The sequence below is a fragment of the Diabrotica virgifera genome, chromosome 2, assembly GCF_917563875.1.
Source record: "Diabrotica virgifera virgifera chromosome 2, PGI_DIABVI_V3a".
Lineage (NCBI taxonomy): Eukaryota > Metazoa > Arthropoda > Insecta > Coleoptera > Chrysomelidae > Diabrotica > Diabrotica virgifera.
The window spans coordinates 12,039,084-12,059,576 of NC_065444.1; the positions used below are offsets into that span (position 1 = coordinate 12,039,084).

General features: G+C 35.6%; 1 protein-coding gene across 2 annotated transcripts in view; it reads left to right on the plus strand.

Moving 5' to 3' along the window:
• The window catches only part of LOC114333357 (myrosinase 1), a 117,769-nt gene that overhangs the window by 16,600 nt on the left and 80,676 nt on the right, over nucleotides 1–20,493 (plus strand). For both annotated transcript variants that reach the window (XM_050643386.1, XM_050643387.1), the window contains exon 4: nucleotides 709–803. In XM_050643386.1, the coding sequence (XP_050499343.1) occupies nucleotides 709–803 (95 nt within the window). The remainder of the gene's footprint in view (nucleotides 1–708; nucleotides 804–20,493) is intronic.

A 20,493-nucleotide genomic window follows, 5' to 3' on the forward strand; every position in this document is an offset into this window, starting at 1 on the left:
GATTTCTTTGTTTATTCCTGCACCGAAGTACCTCATTGTTTGTAACTTTTTGTATTCAATTCAAAGGCATCTCTTTTTTTTCTGTTTGATGGTACGGAATCTAAGCTTTCGTTGATTGTACCTGAAAGAAAAGTGTCAGAAGTATTGCGTTAGTTGCATGACGGTGCATCAGGTGGAAACTTTGATATTATGAAGACTCTGCAAAAAGTTCGACAATGGTTCTATTGGGTGAATGTAAAGATCATATAAGGAGATGGTACCGGAAATGTGAACTGTATGTGTATGCATCCAGTAATGGTTCAGTTGGTAAAAAGAGAGCACCCATGAAACAGTACAATGTTGGTAGTCCTGTGGAAAGAGTAGCAATCGACATTGCTGATTCATTTCCAGAAACTAATGCTGGAAATAAATATATCCTGGTAGCCATGGATTATTTTACGAAATGGACCGAGGCATATGCGTTACCAAATCAAGAAGCTGCTATTGTTGCAGAGGCACTTGTTAAGGAATTCTTCAGCCGATTTGGTGTTCCCCTAGAGATCCACTCTAACCAAGAGAGAAACTTTGAGTCAACCCTTTTCCAAAACGTTTGTAAACTGATTGCTATCAATAAGACCAGAACAACACTACAAGTTTGACACTTGTAGTGTTTCACACCTTTAAAAACGCAGAGAACTTTATATTTTATTAGCTTATTTTTATTTTAAGCTAAGATGTCGTTATCTGCAGACTGTGAGTGGTATCAGCCTTTAACAAATTCCAAGGAAGATGTTGACGCAGCTAGAAGAAATATTGATTTTGAAGTAAGTGCCTGCTTGTATACAGTGGCGGATATACGGGGAGGGAAAATGGGGAAATCCCCCCTGTCTAACAAGGTCCAAAATTAAAGAAACAAATTGAAACATAAAAATATATTATCTAAGATGAAACTTAAGCCACAAACAGACAAACACAACCCAATAAACAGTCTAGTTAGGAAAATTAAGGGAACTTAATGCATATTTTACCGGCCAATCGCGATTTTAGGACAAACTAGTTTCACCTAGGCCAAACTAGTTTTCCTGAGAGCGTTAGGATAAACTAGTTTGGCCTATGCCAAACTAGTTTATCCTGATATTAATACGGACACTGCAAGACAAACTAGTACTAGCCTAATAAAATAAAAAAAGTCAAAATGTAAATTCGTACAGGTTGCAACAAATTTTATATCAAAGTTCAGGTGGGTACAAAAGATATTTTCAAGAAAGTATCAAAATCATACAAGGGGATCATTGTTTAAATAATTAAAAAGTGGTCATTTTTGCAAAAAAATACTTTTTTAACTGCTGAGGTCATTCAATTACTAATGAAGGTATATAGGATTATTTTCTGCAAAGTTGAAGGGTAAATCTTTCACATACGAATTACTAAATTAAATTTGACCCCCTATTTATTTAAATAATTATACATAAAACTTTAAAAACAAATTTGCAAAAAAATATTTTTAGCGATTTAAATAAGCACTAGAAAATATCTTATTTTACAGGAGAAGTTGCGCTATATTATCAGTATTAATAAAAAAAATTGGTCCAAAAAACTATTTAATATTTTTTGAGATATTGAATTTGTTTATTAAATGTTGCTCTATTTTCAATTGCAAAAACGCGGTTGTTGCCAAAGAAATTTTCACCTGTATTAAATCTTATTATTTTTACTTTTATGTATATCTTCGATAAATGTATTGATAAATTCAAATTTCAATTAAACTCCCCCCTAAAATGGCATTTGAAAATTATTCAAATTTGTTTATAATTTTTTTTAATAACGTCGCGGGGATTAAGTATTTTGAAATGCCGTTTCGATAATTGGGTTCCTGGGAATTTTTTACTAATTAACCAAATTTTTTTGTCGTTTTTTTTTTCTTCTTTTTTTCTTGGAGTTATATTACTACGGGCCCTTTTAGGGTTACATTTTATTAAGAATGTCGAATCTCTGAGTTGTAGATTCTAGACCTAAAAATATTAGGATTTAACTAAAATCTTTTAAATAAAATGTGGCTACATACTGAGTTGCAGGGTGTTTTATTTAAAAATTTAAAAATTATTATTACCAAGTACTTTAAAACTATTTGACGTATCCTTATCATACTTAACAGAAAGTGTGGCTATTATGCACCCTACTAAATTGTGATTAATAAACGTTTCTAGCTAGGGTCAGAGGCGTACGACAGGGGATAGTGAATGATTGACCCTTCCCAAATTCTACGCCACTGAGTGAATTACTATTTTAGCGAAATTTTTCGATTCTCCAATACTTTGTATGTAAATAACTTTACTGCTATCGATAAAGTCATCAGGCTGAGAGATATTGGAATTGGAAGTTTAAAATGAATGAACGGATGAATCAAAATAACTATGCTGTTTCATTTTTAACGTCCAATACCTCGAAAACTAATGACTTAATCATTACCAGCAAAGAGTATATTATTTACATAAAAAGTATTGGAGAATCGAAAAATTTCGCTAAAATAGTAATTCCCTCAGTGGCGTAGAATTTGGAAAGGGGCAACCATTAACTATCCCATGTCGCACGCCTCTGGTAGTAGCTAGAAACTTTTATTTATCACAATTTAGTAGACTGTATAGTACCCACACTTTCTGCCAAGTATGATAAGGATACTTCAAATAGTTTGAAAGTACTTGGTAAAAATAATTTTTTTATTTTTAAATAAAACACCATGTAACTCAGTAAGTAGCCACATTTTATTTAAGTGATTTTAGATGAATATTAATATTTTTAGGTCTAGAATCTACAACTTAGAGATTCGAGATTCTTAATGAAACTTAACCCTAAACGGGCCCGTAGTAATGTAACTCCAAAAAAAAGAAGACGAAAAAAGACAAAACAATTTGTTAATTAGTAAAAAATTCCCAGGAACTCAACTATCGAAACGGCATTTCAAAATATTTAATCCCCGCGACGTTATTAAAAAAACAAATTATAAACAAATTTGAATAATTTTCAAATGCCATTTTAGGGGAAAGTTTAATTGAAATTTGAATTTATCAATACATTTATCGAAAATATACAAAAAAATAAAAATAATTTTATTTAATTTTTTAATTTTTTATTAAATTTAAAGATTTAATACAGGTGAATATTTCTTTGGTAGACAAACACTTAATAAACAAATTCAATATCTCAAAAAATATTAAATATTTTTGGACCAATTTTTTTTCGATTAATACTTATAATATAGTGCAACTCCTCTTGTAAAATAAGATATTTTATAGTGCTTATTTAAAACGCTAAAAATAATTTTTTGCAAATTTGTTTTTCAAGATTTATGTATAATTATTTAAATAAATAGGAGGTCAAATTTAATTTAGTAAGCCTTATGTGAAAGATTTACCCCTCAACTTTGCAGAAAACAATCCTATATACCTTCATTAGTAATTGAATGACCTCAGCAGTTAAAAAAGTATTTTTTTGCAAAAATGACCCCTTTTTAATTATATAAACAATGATCCCCTTGTATGATTTGGATACTTTCTTGAAAATATCTTTTGTACCCACCTAAACTTTGATATAAAATTTGTTTCAACCTGTACGAATTTATATTTTGAGTTACATGTAGTCTAATTTTATTTTAATAGACTATACGGCCTAGCATAAACATTATAGTAGGACCTACAAAGCCAAAATAAATAGATTAACCGAATAAAATTCTCTGAAATTGGATGTAAATCAATCATTTAATTAAAATGATAATGATTCGGCATAAAGTAATGGACAATTGAAAATACAAACAATCATATAAAAACGCTGGACGGAAGGGCCGCCCGAGTTTATCGTACCGATCTATTATCGTTATCGTACTAGATACTGGCATTCTATAAAAATAACAAAGTTACTCGTTATTTTGATATTTTAGAAACACCTTGTATACTTGAAAATATTTTATGGTTCTACGCATCATTAATTCCCGCATTTGAGAAAATGTTCGGGGACACACTATAGATTATTGCATAAATCAATAGAATATTAGTCATACTTTCATCTAAAATTAGTCCATTTTTCTGAGAAATTAATAGTTTACAATATTTGCATTTTACTGCATTGATTGTAATGAAATTTTGGGAGTAGCCCAAAGCCCAATCTCCTAATTCAAAGTCTATCCTATATACGATGGCACTTTTATCATGGGGCCGGTTCTCACCACTTCTCGGGGATAGAACATTTTTATTTTCGAATTGCATGGAGCAAAAGGAAGAATTTTAAGAAAATTTAAAAATGCGCTCTATAATTTGATCTTATTTTTTTCACGCGTCCAACTTTTTGAAAGTAGAAATAACACTATATTAAGAGGTATTGCAAAAGAAAAACAATGCATTTAGATTCTGGTGACTGAGGGGTTAAATGTATGTACTTCTCATTTTTCCTTAAAGTACATTAGTCATATATTTTTTTGCATCATATCTCGCTTAGTTTGAATGTAACCGACATTTAACGGTGCTCGTTTTAACGGCCTTTTCAAACACTACAAAAGCATGAGCACTTTGAGCATTTATCAAAAAACAAACTCTTTTTATCTACCATATCTCTTTTTGTATTATAAATAGAAAATTTACGAAGGAACGAATCTCTTTATTATTTATAATTAAAAAAAATTTTATATAGTGTTTTTAGTTTGATGCATAGTTTTTAAGGTATTCACAAAAAACCGTCCGAAAACGTGTCATTTTCAATTGAAAATGGCCAATTTTCAACTACGCATAACTCAAAAAGTATCGAGTTCTCAAAAAAAAAGTATGAATCAGTTTTTGCTTAAAAATAGGTTCTCTAGCCACTTCCATGCTTATTTTGACCAATAAATTTTCCACCCCCTTGAAGGGGTGGGAATTGCCCCAAGATAAAAGCGCCATAGGATATAGGGTAGATTTTGTTTCTTGAGCTATTCCCTACTTACTGTGAAAATATTAAGTACATCGATGTAGTAGGATGGAATTCGGAGCCAAATACCCTCATTGACTGCCCTATAATAATGCTCTGCTATGATCGCGTGAGAGGGGACACACACAAGATTCCAGCAAAATTTCAATTTTCTGTAACTTTTCGAGTTTTTGAGTTACAGCAACGAGTTTTATGTCATTGGAAAGATAATTTTACATTCTTTCAAAATATGTAAAAAATATACAGGGCGTATGTAAAAAATTAGGATTTTTTTTCATTTCCGGTTAAACCGGAAGCCATATTGTGGGTAAAATTTATTGTGCTAATAGATAACAAAGTACTATATATTTGTATAGTATTTATATAGTATAGTATATTTATATAGTAAATATACCTTTTACATAGAAGTGGTTTTTACTTCATGTTCCAGTTTGTTTAACTATAAGGTATACAGCCAATCCAGGGAACTACCCCTTTTTAGTTTACTATATATTTCTGCCAAATTCCAAATTTTAGTTTCTATTACAGAGGTAGTTACGGGCACTCGAATATTTTTTTATAAAAAATTCATAATACCCCTCCTATGAGGAGTTAAGAAATCAATCTGACCAGTGTTATTCAATTTACCGATAGGATATCAAAAATATATCAAAAAATAAACAAATTCCTTGGAGTCATTTTTGAGAAAATTTAGTTCAAATTTATGTCAAATTTTGACCCCTTAAATATAGGCAACCCATAACTTTTTCTGAAAAACGATAATATTCTTGTTATAGCCCCATCTTTAGGCTATATAAATGTTTTTTCAAATTAAATTTATCTTAAACAAGTTTTTAGATTGGTAGGGAAATGTATCGGGTGGGCGGTCGGCCATGCTGGCCGCCATTTTGGATTTGGAAATGTCAAATTCCGTGTTTCTATTTACCTATCGATGAGCTAACTTTAAGTTAAATTTCATTCGTTTCGGTCAAAATTTGCAAAAATGGGCCACAAATAACCCCCTATTTCGGCCCCCATTTGAGAGGTTTTCTTCAAAAGCTTAGTTTCTCGACAGAATTCTCTTAAACTTACTCATACCGAATTTTATCGAAATCGGTCCAGTAGTTTTTGCTGGGCGGTGGCGACATACGTACGTACATACGTACATACTTCCGACATGTTTTTTATTTGCTTTTTAGACTCAGGGGGACTCAAAACGTCGAAAAAAAGTGAAATCTGAAAAAATTTTTTTTGCACGATCCTATAACTTTTATCTATTATACTCATACTGCATATGTAGTAGGATAAAGTAAAAATATTCAGTGTTTTTTTGACAAATAGAATAATTATAGCCCAATTATAAAAATTATTATATGTTTTTTCATGGAGGGATTTGGCGACACAGAATTGCGGGATATCATTGTCTTCTTGTACTTGCATCTATTTATGGAACAGTTTTTGTTGCAGGTGTATTTGAAAAATTAAAATTGTTCTTGAATCTCTCGTAGCTGCAGCCATTAATGATATTTTAGAGCCTTGGTTTAGGACTTTCGACTTCATCTTTGCAGCAAGAAAAGAAATCATAAATGACATTCAGAATGAAGATAATTTAAGGAAGATAATAGACAATACTTTTAATGTCAACCTAAGAGAAGACATTGATGCTTACAGGCAAAATGACGAAGGATTTTACAAAGTTTGCACCAAACTTGGTGTCCTTCAGATACCATATTCTGGGATTATTTTCTCTTACTTAACACATCCACGGATATAACTTCATATGTTGACAGTCACGTGCCTTTGTAAGTGTCTGCGTATGCAGTCGTACCCACGAATCTGTTAATAAGCTATGATAAATTCAGTTGGTTCAGGGCAAGGTCTTGTCAATTGCAGCTTCAATTAACAAAAACTGCTCCACGAACAGATGCAAGTGGAAGAAGGCATGATACTACATATGCACCAAAACATTCGATAGAAAAATAAATAATAATTTTTATAATTGAGGTTTTTTATAATGATTGTTTGTGTTAGCAATTGTTCATTAGTTTGTGTTAGCAATTGTTCATTAGTTTTAACGACTAATTATTATCGTTTTATTAAAAACAATTATCCTACATCCAATTACAGAGTATTTTATTTTTATCTATTTATTTCGGCTTTGTAGGTATATATGTTTATACTAGGCGGTTTCCTGCAATATCCATATTAATATCAGGATAAACTAGTTTGGCCTAGGCTAAACTAGTGTATCCTATCGCGTTTAGGACAAACTAGTTTGGTCTAGGCCAAACTAGTTTATCCTAACGCGTTCAGGACAAACCCGATTTCAGGACAAACTAGTTTGGTCTAGGCCAAACTAGTTTATCCTAACGCGTTCAGGACAAACTAGTTTTGCCTAGGCCAAACTAGTTTGTCCTGAAATCGGGTTTGGCCGGTAACGCATAATATAAGTTATTATTTATGTCTTTTATGTAGTTTGTGTTTATCTTTTTTATGTCTTTTGGTTGGTGTTTTATTGGAAGTTCCCATCTAAGGCTTTCCCCTCCCAAGGCAAATGTCTAGATCCACCACTGCTTTTATTTAATATCTATATTATTTAAATGTGTTTAATATGTTTGTGTACGCACTTGTGATAAATGAATGAATGGGAAAAGAAAAGTATTTTAAAAGTGCGTAAAATATTTAATTCCTAAGAGAAAGAAAAATAAGATGTCAAATAACAGTACTTGAATAGGGCAAGACAGTAAGGGTAAATAATTTCAACTGGGACTTCCGGTTCTGGAGGTAGGGGAGACCGGGGCAAAATGAGGCTCGGGGCAGAACGGGAAATGCATCGGTGTGCATAACTTATAGTCGTCATAATATCGGAAATAGCACCATTCTAATGAACATATGTTGACTCACTTCAGTCATTAGAAAGAAACTTCTAGTCACGTAGTGCGCTTCTTTACAGACATAAAATCCGTTTTCTTTTTTTTTGTTAAAAAGTTTGGTGATATTTATATAAGTGCTATAAGGTGAGTAAGCAAGTTTTATCACGTTCTTCATTCAAATATGATAGATATGTTACTGAATTTTAATATTGCGTGCTGTGAATCATTTTATACCGATTACGTTCGAAATTACTAATTTTATTTGAAATTATGTCTGTTGGGGCAAAGCGGTCGAGGCAAGATGGGATATTATCCCATTTTGCCCCGCTCTCCCACGTTGCCACTACTTTACAGCATTTAAACTTTGTAAAAAGAATCTGACTAAAAATGAAACTAATAAAAAAAATAAAAAAAACTAAAGAAGAAAACGAGATGGACACTGACTCATCAGAAGATGATGAAGATTGTGGTTGCATCTACTGTGGATACTTATATTTGCAGTCAACTGAAGGATGGGTAGTGTGTAGTGTCTGCCATGGATGGGCTCATAATTCCTAAGCAGTTCTTGAGGATGAAGGCGAAGGTGCTCATATTTGTGAACTCTGTCAGCTTGACTAAAATACATATCCATTTTGCCTCGTAGCATTTCCAATTTTGCCCCGTAACCGGGGCAAAATGGGAATATCATACTGATAAGTTAAGTTATTTATAACCAAATAACAATGCAATTTGAATTATAAATAAAATCAGTTATTGGATCACTTGCACAGTTTAGTTTTCTTTCTATGATGTTTTCTTTCTTAAGTATCCCGTTTTGCCCCGGTCTCCCCTACAACAGCTGACCTAAAATGTGTCGTGGTGCTCACTCTCTCATACCATTGGCATAGGTTCCTAAGCCAGGATGTTTTTCTGCGTCCGAGCCACGCTTTATCTCTATCTTTCCTTGGTTAATTACATGTAACATTTCATATTTCGGATTTCTCATCACGTGTGCCAGTAAGCTGGATAAATCTGTGGTCAATTTTAATAGAACTTGGCGCACCAATGAACCTGGTGACACTTATTAAAAATCTGTACCAGTACAACGTGCATAAAAAGGTGAAATAAGCAGCTGGTCTTCAGAAATCCAACACAGCTAGCAAATTGCGAGACCAACAGGGGAATATCATCACAGACAGAAATCAAGAAATCTGCATATGGACAAAATACATACAGGAACTCTTTGATGATACTAGATCCGAACAATCTCCATGCTACATATGTGATGACCACTTACCAATCACATCAGATGAAGTGGAAAGAGCAATATCACAACTAAAAGATGGCAAAGCTCCTGGACCTGACAATGCATATGCTGAACTCATAAAACTATTTAACACCGATGGTACTCAACGCCTAACCAAAATATTTAACGACATATATTTAAGCGGAGTAATACCAAAAACATGGTTGAAGTCGACGTTTGTTGCTTTACCAAAGAAAACAAAGTCCGTATCCTGCAGTGATTTCCGAACCATCACCATTTTTTAAAACTATTTCTAAAAATTATCCATCAAAGGATATATAGACTGTCCGAAGAAAAAATCAGCCGAACACAATTTGGTTTTCGAAATGCAGTGGGTACAAGAGAGGCTCTATTTAGTATACAAGTACTATTTCAACGATGTAGAGACGTAAATTGCGATATTTATGCATATTTCATTGATTACCATAAAGTGTTCGATACAGTAAAGCACGACAAGCTGATGGAGATATTAACCAATATTGGAATTAACACCTGTGATTTAATAATTATCAGCAATCTATACGGGAATCAAACATCCTCTATCCGGACAGAGGCAGGAGAATCCGACGATATCAAAATCAAACGTGGGGTCCGTCAGGGATGTATACTATCCTCACTGCTGTTTAACATCTACTCTGAGGAAATTTTTCAAGAAGCAGTGGATGATGTTGAGGCCGGAATTCGAATTAACGGAGAATGTATCAATAACATAAGATACGCAGACGACACTGTGGTATTTGCTGACAGTTCTGAAGCCCTGCAGGAGTTAATGAACAGAATCGCGGAAGTCAGTCAGAGATTCGGACTTTCACTAAACACTAAGAAAACAAAATGTATGATTATCTCTAAGAACAAACAGCAATTTGGACGAATCAGTGTGAATGGTCAACAAATAGAAAGAGTAAAAACATATACCTACCTTGGTACGAACGTCAATGAAAATTGGGACCATTCTATAGAAATCAAATGTAGGATAGAGAAAGCAAGATCTGCATTTCAAAAAATGTCAAAGTTGTTCAAATGTCATGATTTGTCGATACCCATAAAAGTCAGATTACTGCGATGTTATATCTTTCCTATACTGTTGTACGGAGTTGAGTCGTGGACTCTCACAGACACCACCTAGTAGATGATCTAAACGGGTGTCACTACAGATATAGGGAATTCTGTGTGTTAGAGAGAGAGGTATGTGATGTCACAGCTGATATAGGAAAGTATGTGTGTTAGAGAGAGAAACATGGTATCTCTGCTGCTATTGGTCCGATTTAAACGTACGACGGCTCGTTGGAATGGGCGGGAGATAACGAATACAAAAAAACATGGCGGCATAGTGTCAAAAGGGCGCTTTCCGATGTGACGACGTCCGATGGGGCGCGTTCCGATGTGACGGCGTTCTAGCGCTGATCGATCGGTGCGCGATACCAGATGTGCGATCGGTACCTTAATTTTTCGCGGAACGCGAAGCAGATGCGCGGTCGGTACCTTTTTCGCGGATCTCGTAGATACGAAGCGCGCGGTAATTGTGGAATTTAAATAAAACAACAACATAATGCAATTTTTTTATTAAAAGAACTTAAAAGGAACACAGGCGGCGCAGCGGTGCGCGATACCAGATGTGCGATCGGTACCTTAATTTTTCGCTTTGCGCGAACCAGAGGCGCGGTCGGTACCTTAATTTTTTCGAGGAAGGATCTCGTAGATATGAAGCGCGCGGCTGGTAATTTTGTAATTTAAATAAAACAACAACATAATGCAATTTTTTATTAAAAGAACTTAAAAGGAACACAGCACGTCAACGCGTCACGTAAAACGTCACATCAAAACGTCACGTAGGCTTGTGAAATGTCACGTGAAAACGTCACGTCAAAGCACGTCACGTAATCTTCTTGTCCGTACCTGACAGTACCTAACAGAATGTGACGTGTCTGGTCATCTATAAAAATGTGTCAGGTGAGGGATTCGAACCCTCGCACCCCATCGGTGCTTAAAGCCGACGCCGTAGACCACTCGACCAACCTGACTTGCAAAGAAAAGGAACACAGCACGTCAACGCGTCACGTAAAAACGTCGCATCAAAACGTCACGTAGGCTTGTGAAATGTCACGTGAAAACGTCACGTCAAAGCACGTCACGTAAAACGTCACGTCAAAGCACGTCACGTAAAACGTCACGTCAAAGCACGTCACGTAAAACGTCACGTCAAAGCACGTAAAAACGTCACGTCAAAGCACGCCACGTAAAAACGTCACGTCAAAGCATGTCACGTAAAACGTCACGTCAAAGCACGTAAAAACGCCACATCAAAACGTCACGTGGGTTCGTGAAATGTCGCGTAGGCCTTATTGTCACGGGGAGCTCAGTCGCAAGGCCTTATTTTCACAGCGCGACGTGAGGTAGTAACATCATGTCTTTGAATGAGTATAGACGTAAATTAGCAGAATTTGGAGAAAAACTGACACAGTTAAGAAGTCAGGTTTTATTTTATGAGGATAAAAATAAGGTTATAAAACAAATAGAGAACCTATCACTGGGAAGCAGCATAGACTGGACACCTAAGGAATTTAGTCAGCAGCTGCGACAAGAATATTCAAGTGCTGCGGATTACTTATTTAGGGAAACTCCAACAAGGCGAATTCATCCAATTACTATTAATGATGTTATCGACGCCGGCGCCAACAACGATGAACAAAGAAAGCATGAAAAGTGAAATAGATAATGTTTTTGCAATGACTTGTATAATATTAGCTTCAGTGTTTATTTTAATTATAAAGATTATATTTAAAATTGTTAAGAGAAAATTTGAATCATCATGTAATATAAGACTTGATCAATAAATAAGGCGTTTAAATAAAAAACCCATAACTCTAAAAAATATTTATTTTGTACACAGAAAAATTACATTGGCATTATTTTATTGACAAACCAGTCACGCAGGCGATTCACATTTGTTTCTGCACATGAAAATAATCCAGCGGCATGACATGGGGGGTTTGCAGTAAAACCAAGATTTCCAGCAGCACGAGGCGTACCATCGAACTTGCAAACATCAATAATATGAGGAAAAATTCCAAAAACGTGGCGTTTCTTATCCAAATATTCTGCTTTTTGTTTCCCTCGAACGTAGATACAGTCAGCTGTATATAACAACTCGGTTTGCAGTATCTTATTTATTTCAGATAGTTCAACTTCTCCATCAGAGTACCGGATGCCTAGCAGATTCTTCTCCACGTATGATGCGGTCTTCTTATCCACATTACTTAGCGCATTGAATGGTTTCGGAGGCAAAAAGATGTAATGACTTCGTTTATAACCTATTTCAATGGAAAGTTCTTTAGGAACAAACCACCCATCCACAACGAATCCCTGAATATCTACGAATGCTATTCTCATGATGATTGCTCGTGTACTACTGACACCTCATGCATCTAATTTAGACTTTTTACAATTTCGGTGAGAGGGAAGTACTCCATTACACAGTCGTGAATAATAATACAATAGGCCTTGGTATTGTCGGGAAAACCGTTATTCGCTTCAATATCGAGTTTTACGTCAACGGTGGATGCTTTCATGCTTTCTTCTTGTTTCGAACAATCGATAACGAACAATGCACGATTCTTAAAAGCTGAGAAATCGAGTAGAGGTCGTTTTTGTTGGGAATGTATGTAGCTAGGATAAAATTCGGTATAGTTAAAATAGGCTTCATTGTAATCGGTTTTGCTAAAATCCAATTGCATTCTCTCGTTTGGCCAGTATTCTCCATTTAACGATAATCTAATACTTTGGATGTTGACATTGTCAAATAAAGTAGGATCAGCTGTAATCTTGTCGCGTTTGTTGGTTTGAAAGAAAACAATGACATAACGAGGTCTTTCAACTGATGTGCTAGTTTTAACAGCCCAAACTTCACGCCTGGCACCTCTCGTAATAGCAGGTAATTCATGTAATTCCCACTTTCTAAACGGAATAACTATAGGTTGATCTTGTTGAATAGATTTCATGAGTTCCAATTTAATATCATCATTGGGGAATATGTGCTTCACTCTAAGCTCAATATTGGTAATGTTAATCTTAGCGGTTGTAACAGTTGTAGTTTTGTCAGCGTTTTGTTTTTCTGTAATAACTATGCAATCGTTATCATTTCGAGCTCGAACTAGTCTTATTGTTTGACGACCACACGTAATCAATGGATAATCATTAAAAATGTTGAAAACATGCTTAAGAGGCATCTGTATGCTGAATGAATGATCTGCAGCGTTTAGAATTGGATCCTTAGGGTAATTCCATCCAGCCATAACCATATAATTAGAATCTTCTTGCGTATAACATGTCATGGCACGTACAGCACTTACGATGCCAGGATCCCGCACTGTTTCCATCTCCCTTGCGCTTTCGCTGTACGTACACGAATCGAAAAGGAAGGCACCCACATTATTTGCTAGTTTGACGCCACCATTTCCAGTTATTTCGAGTGATCCTTTAATGCATAACAAGGTTTCGCTCATTGCAAAAAACGAGTCAACTTGATTAATGCTAAATTCGACAATATCATTGCAGTTGAATGATTTGATGAATGGTGCATAAGTTCGGTATTCAGCCTTTCGAATCGATTCATCAAATATTGGCTTACGATAAATATCAAATATTGGAGGCATTGTGATGTTGTTTGAACGCGCTCTCTTTCCATACATTGTAGTCATTTTTTCAGTTTAAAACCCAACGTTTGTAAAAACAATTTGTTTGCGGACGTAAGATGTTGCTGCTTAGATGGTTGCACAACTAATGGTGTTCTGTAGGTAGATTGTTTAAGATATTGCTGCTGAGATGGTTGCACAACTAATGGCGTTCTCTGGGTAGATTGTTCTATTACTAATCCCATCTGCTTTTTGATCTAAGTTCCAGCACCAATGTGCTCTCTTCTCCTCTAAAGTTCACAGGTCGTCCTTCTTGATCGACAGCCAACACAGTGATATTGGTAATTTCACGCTGTGGCACAACAGGTAAATACAACAAATTGTGAGGGGTTTCGTCAATTGCGTACCCCGGATTTGATTGTATGACAAATTCGTAGAGCGTGTGAGCAGGTCTGTTACCGTCAAAGGCTCCGGTACTAATGTTGCATTCAAAGCGTATGCTAGATACTTTAATAATCCTAACAGGTAGATCTGAAGAATGTGTCTGTCTAGGATTTAGTATTACGGGAGAAAACCCTAATATTGTACCAAGACTGTCATTTGGTTGAAATGAAATTTTAAATTGACTGAAGATTTCGCACTGCAACGTATTGTGGTTAGGTTTTAGACTAAATATCATGTCAGGTTTAGATGTATTGGCAGCCCCCAATTTCTTTTGTATGTATTCCTCAATATCGATAATTTCATAACATCCATCGGGGAAATCAAAATGTTGCACTCGGTTATTGACATCGTAGTAATAAAACTTGCAATTTTCGATGTTTGGTATACTGTTGTAAGAATGGAAAAATCGAAGAGCTATTTCGTAATCTTTTTTCGGATCTAATACGATCGGTGTGGGAGGTTGAAACGAGAATATGTTATTCGTGCTGTTTACTCTCAACAACTGCGACATGATGACTGATTCAGGTCAAGAGATTAATAGGTTTATATACAGTAAAAAAACAAATTTATTCACATTTTTTTTATTTGTTCTAAAGCAAGTTTACATAAATGACAAGATGCTTGAGAACCGGGTGGGCCATCACAATGAGTCCTCCAATCAGGTCTGTTGTAATGCACGAAGCAGGGAAGTAGTATCTGCAGGTTAAATTCTTGTCGATATTCCCCAGGCAATTTATGCCATATATATAACAATTCTATAGGTTCTACAGTTCGTATAATATAATCTAGCGGTATTAATTTTAGTTCTTCTTCACTGAATCCTTCAAAACGTTTTTTGTGAAACATATGGTCCAGAAGCAGTTCCATGCCTTTAATATGCTCCATTATATAAAAACTTTAGGCATAAATGTCCACAAATGATTTGATTGTAGGTTTGATACTGATGGTTATTATAGAAAATTTTTGTATGTGTACCTAGATATTTAACAAGTTCTTTGGTCGGCTTCAAATTACCAAATGAATCGAAATACTCTACGTCGTTGTTTATCTTTCTATATGCTACCCAATGTGTTCCGCTGTGTGATGATGCATCTAGATTAACTATTGCGCATTCACGTTTTCGAGGACCGTGTCTAGGCAGAGTGTCATTCATGAAAACACCTCGAAAATGTGGGATTTTAAGTGTTTTCGCGTAATGCGCAATCTCTAAGTCGTACAGCGGACGATTGGGTAGCTTTATTGGAAGTTTTTTTTCAGATACAAACCGAATCCGCCTCTTGGTTTCTTACGCAAGTACAGACCTGAGCCGATGTGTTCCATCGCCTTATTATGGCGCATATCCTCTTCCAATTTCTTTTGGGCGTTCTTTGCGTCAACCACAGTCTTCGCCACCCCTGCTGCACCACCGGCTAAAGCCCCCAATGCAGAAAGACCTGCAAATAGGGGTATGAGGGGTAGGAAACCTCCAGATTTTAGTGGCAACACTCGTGGAAGATCAACTGTTTTTCGTCCACCAAGTTTTTTAATTACCGATTTTGCTATTCGTACAGCTGTCAAAGCAGTATCTCTTAACGATGCTCCTCTCTTCATGGACTTTGCAATTTTAGGTACCACATCCCGATTGAAAGAATAACGTCCCTTTCTTCCACGACGACGAGGACATCCCATTCCCAACTTTCTTTTCGTTTTCATTCCACCGGTTACAAGTAAAGCAGCACTTTTTTCACCAAAGCTAGCGTCCTTAGACTTGAATCGCTCCCAAGCCCTATCTTCCAATTCTTTATCGGCCTTGTGACGTTCTTCGAGAGATGTATGATGCGAATAAGCGATATCGTGTTGTTTACAAGCTGCGTCTAATGGATTAATTCCCGGATCTCCGCGTGCAAGACGTTTTTTTAGTTTTGTTCCAGGTCCACAATACTGATAACCAGGAATATGAAGCTCAACTGGAAGTTTATTAATTAGAGAGTTCAAAAGACCTTCCCCTTTGAACACCAACATTGGACTGATGATCATGCATGTGGTGACATTGGTAATATATTGTTCATCTTTTTACTATGCTTGACACACGATGAGGGTCATTCAACAAGAGCAGACGCTACCAATTGATAATCTAGACATTGTACAGAAAGCGACCAACAGTAAACATGGAAAATTATTACCAAACTCATTCAGAGCAATTATTTGTGGCCCAAGTGGATGTGGAAAAACTAACGCCATACTATCACTTTTATTTAGTCCAAATGGCGTCAAGTTTAAAAATGTCTATGTTTATTCAAAATCACTCTTTCAACCGAAATACCAACTATTGCGGGATGCAATAGCGCAAGTCAAAGGTGTTGGGTATTTTCCATTTAAAGACAATGAAGAAATTATTGATCCCAACAAAGCTCAACCAAACTCTGTGTTTTTATTTGACGATGTCGCATGTGATGGCCAACACAAGATTCGCGAGTATTATTCCATGTGCAGACATAAAGATATCGATGCCGCTTACTTATGCCAAACATATTCAAAAATACCGAAGCAGCTAATAAGAGACAATTGTAACATGATTGTACTGTTCAAGCAAGATGAGATAAATTTGAAACATATATTTGATGAACACGTATCGCCAGACATGTCATTTGATGAATTTAAAAAAATGTGTTCAGAATGTTGGAGAGATAGGTATGATACTGTGGTAATTATGAAAGATTTTGCTCTCAACAATGGGCGATACCGCAAAGGATTTGATAAATATATAAAATTGTAAGTTGTTTGTTTAGTCGCCAGCAAAATGTCAGATGATACGGTCGCCATTGCCCTTCGCAAGAAGAAAGTTACCGAATTGGCTAGATCAATTCGCAAAAAATATTTGGCATTGAAGTTAGGTAGAACAGAGCAAGATGAGTCACTAAATAAACTTTTTAAACCAATCTCGAAGCCTCTCAAGGATATTGCTCAATCATCAAAAACGTTACATCATACTATCACTAACAAGTTTGCACATGTTAAAAAAGAAGAGGTGAAAAAGGAGGAGGATGAGGATGTATTTCTTGATGCACCCGAGGCATCTGATGAAAACATTCAAGAGCCAATCTCCGGTTCTAACGAGATTCCGATGGACGCCACAGACGAATATATCGACCACTATCCTCCAATAAGTCACAAGTACATAAAAGAATATTTGATAAAAGACGATAAAATCGATAAAAACTATGGTCCATTTTACGATAGTATTAGTGGCTGGATATTGGGAAAACGTCGAATAAACTTTGACAAAAACACTGGAGACATAGTAATAATTCGAGAACAGGATTTTGAAGAACGTAGGTTAAGTGGTACGCCAGGCCTATATCACCTTTTATTTTATGCCAACCCAAACCCAGAACAGTATAATGATGAGGATTTACAAAAGTATAAAACACTGCTGATTAACACAGAGATTCATCTGGATACCTTAGGACGCCTTAAAGGTTCCAGCGGAGAAAAATACCATGCTATTATTAAACCTCTATTCAAACCATCTGATGCAACAATGAAAAAGCATGCAACTCGTTCACAAAAAGAACTCGACCACAGAACGAAAACAGCTCGGTCAGCATCTTCATCTACGGTCAAAGGAACGGGGTTGGATGACTCTCGTTTAACATACAACGCTGCACCCTTAGAGTATATTTATTGGGATGACGTCAATGAGTTAGTTGATCGCCTTAAACTCTTGGTGGCTTCGAAAGACGCCGGCAACACATCTCACGACAATGAAATCGTGGCTATCATCAATGAACTAAAAGAAGCCAATATAATAGAGTAACTGAGAATGATGGTATCATTTCCATTATGAGTGTCGACAAATTCGGTCATCACTCTCGTAACAGTATCACCCAAAAGGCAGTACGAGTTACATTTCCACATACTCCTGCCGGAAACATTAATGCCGAAAATGTGAAAATTTGTAATGTTAAGGACCCATCAGAATATAGTGATGCTGCAACGAAAAAATACGTTGATAATCTAATAAATGAGATGCGTAGCGTATACTTTCCAATAATTAAAGCCCATGATGCGATATTAGATCAAAAATCCATTAATATAAAAGATTTAACAATCGGACTAAACGAAGTAAGAAAAGAAGTTCCACTGCTCGAGCAAAAGCTACAAAAAATAATCGCAGATGCTATGAATACACTAAAAAAGGATACGGAGAACAATATAAATAAGTTGTTGCAACAAAAAACTAATGATATACAGGATTTAGCCGTCGGACTAAACGAAGTACGAAAAGAAATTCATAAAACCACAGTTCCACATTTAGCGATCGAACTAAATCAAGTAAGAGAAGAGCTTCATAAAACCACAGTTCCACTTCTCGAGCAAAAATTGAAAAAAATAATCAAAGATGATGTGAATACACTAAAAAAGGATACGGATAAAAGCATAAAAGAAGCTGCAGAAACACTTGCAAACCATACGATGCACGATATGAAGATGGAACAGAGGTTAAAACAAGTGGAGCAAACATTACAGGATATAGTACGTAATATTGATCTATTGCGCACACATGTTGTAGATGTAGATGCTGGAAGTCGTTAATAAGAAAATGTCTACAGAAAAGGAACAGGTGGTGAACGAATTGCATAAACCAGCACGAAAAATCTATCCTCGTCGACGAACAATAATCAAAGGAATCGATGACTTGTGGCAAATGGATTTGGCCGAAATGCGTCCTTACGCACACCAAAATAAAAATTTTAAACTAATACTAGTCGTAATTGATTGTTTTTCAAAATATGTGTGGACACGCCCTCTAAAGACCAAGACTGGCGAGGAAATTACTCAAGCATTTTCGGATATTCTCGCCCATACTCGACGACTTCCGAAGAACCTCCAATCCGATCAGGGAACAGAATTTTATAACAGAAAATTTCAAAATTTAATGAAAAAACACGAAATTAATCATTACAGCACCTACACGATTAAAAAAGCCGCCATTTGTGAAAGAGTCATTAGAACGTTAAAAGCAAAGTTGTACAAGTATTTCAGTTTACATGGATCATACAAATGGTTAGAAGCTCTACCTGTAATTACCGAGGAATACAACAATACAAGGCACAGTAAAACGGGATACAAACCATCTCAGGTCAACAAATCCAACGAAAAAGCTATTTTAAACAAGAGTTATAGTCATTTAAAAATGGCTGGTCCAAGAAAATATAAAATTGGTGACATTGTGCGTGTTTCAAAGACAAAACATTTATTTGAAAAGGCCTACACGCCCAATTGGACGACGGAATTATTTAAAATTGTAAAAGTTAAGATAACAAATCCTATAACGTATTTGCTTGAAGACATGCACGGTATACCGATTAGCGGGGGGTTTTACGAAGAAGAATTACAGAAAACATTAAACCCTGACATTTACTTGGTTGAAAAAGTACTTAGACGAAAAGGCAATAAGATGTATGTGAAATGGCTCGGTATGGACAGCAAACATAACAGCTGGATTAACGTTAATGACGTAGTTTAGGAGGATCTATCTTTTAATCCGCCGCATAGCAATACATTTTTTGCAAAGAGGTTGTTTTTACCACAAGGAGTAGGGGACTATAAAAGAACTCATGCTTCAGTATCAATGTCAGTAAAAGTGAACATGAGCTCTCAAGATAGTGGGTATTCTTCAGGTGGCTCTCAAGATAGTGGGTATTCCTCAGGTGGTTGTGAATTTAGCATCGATATGCCTAGCAACGAAGACTATAATCAAGAATTAGATAGAGCTTTGGAAAATTATGAGGCTGCCGCCAAATCAGAAGTTTTCTACCTGCTTGCAACAAAATACACGTTATCGGGCTATGAAGTACAATGTGGTATAAGCCCTGCAAGATCATTTTCGCCTGCAGTGATTTTATCTCAACAATATAAACCTACCAGAATATCACTCAGCGCATACGAATGGTATTCCTTTATTTCAATCATCACACAACAACTAATTGATTTTTTCCAATCAACTGATGACCTCATGCACCCAACTTTTCCATGCGAAGAATACTGCACTGTTACCCCGATAGTTTACGATGATTGTAAATTCATTATTGTTAAGAAGCATGGTGTGGAGTACTATATGGATGAAGAAGAAGTGAAGCAAATTGTTGAACTTAACACTAGTGTGCTATCACCTCGTATGCAGTTGTTAGAAAATTTGAACTTTTGTGAATATTATTATAATGTTTTAGATTTTTGTAAAAATGCTGCAGATAGTTTAAACCCCTTGCAAATATTGTATGCTTGTTGTTCTATAATGCCAGATGATATGACAAACAATGCTCTTAGGGAGTTCATTTATTTTTATAAAATTAAGGTAATTAATGAT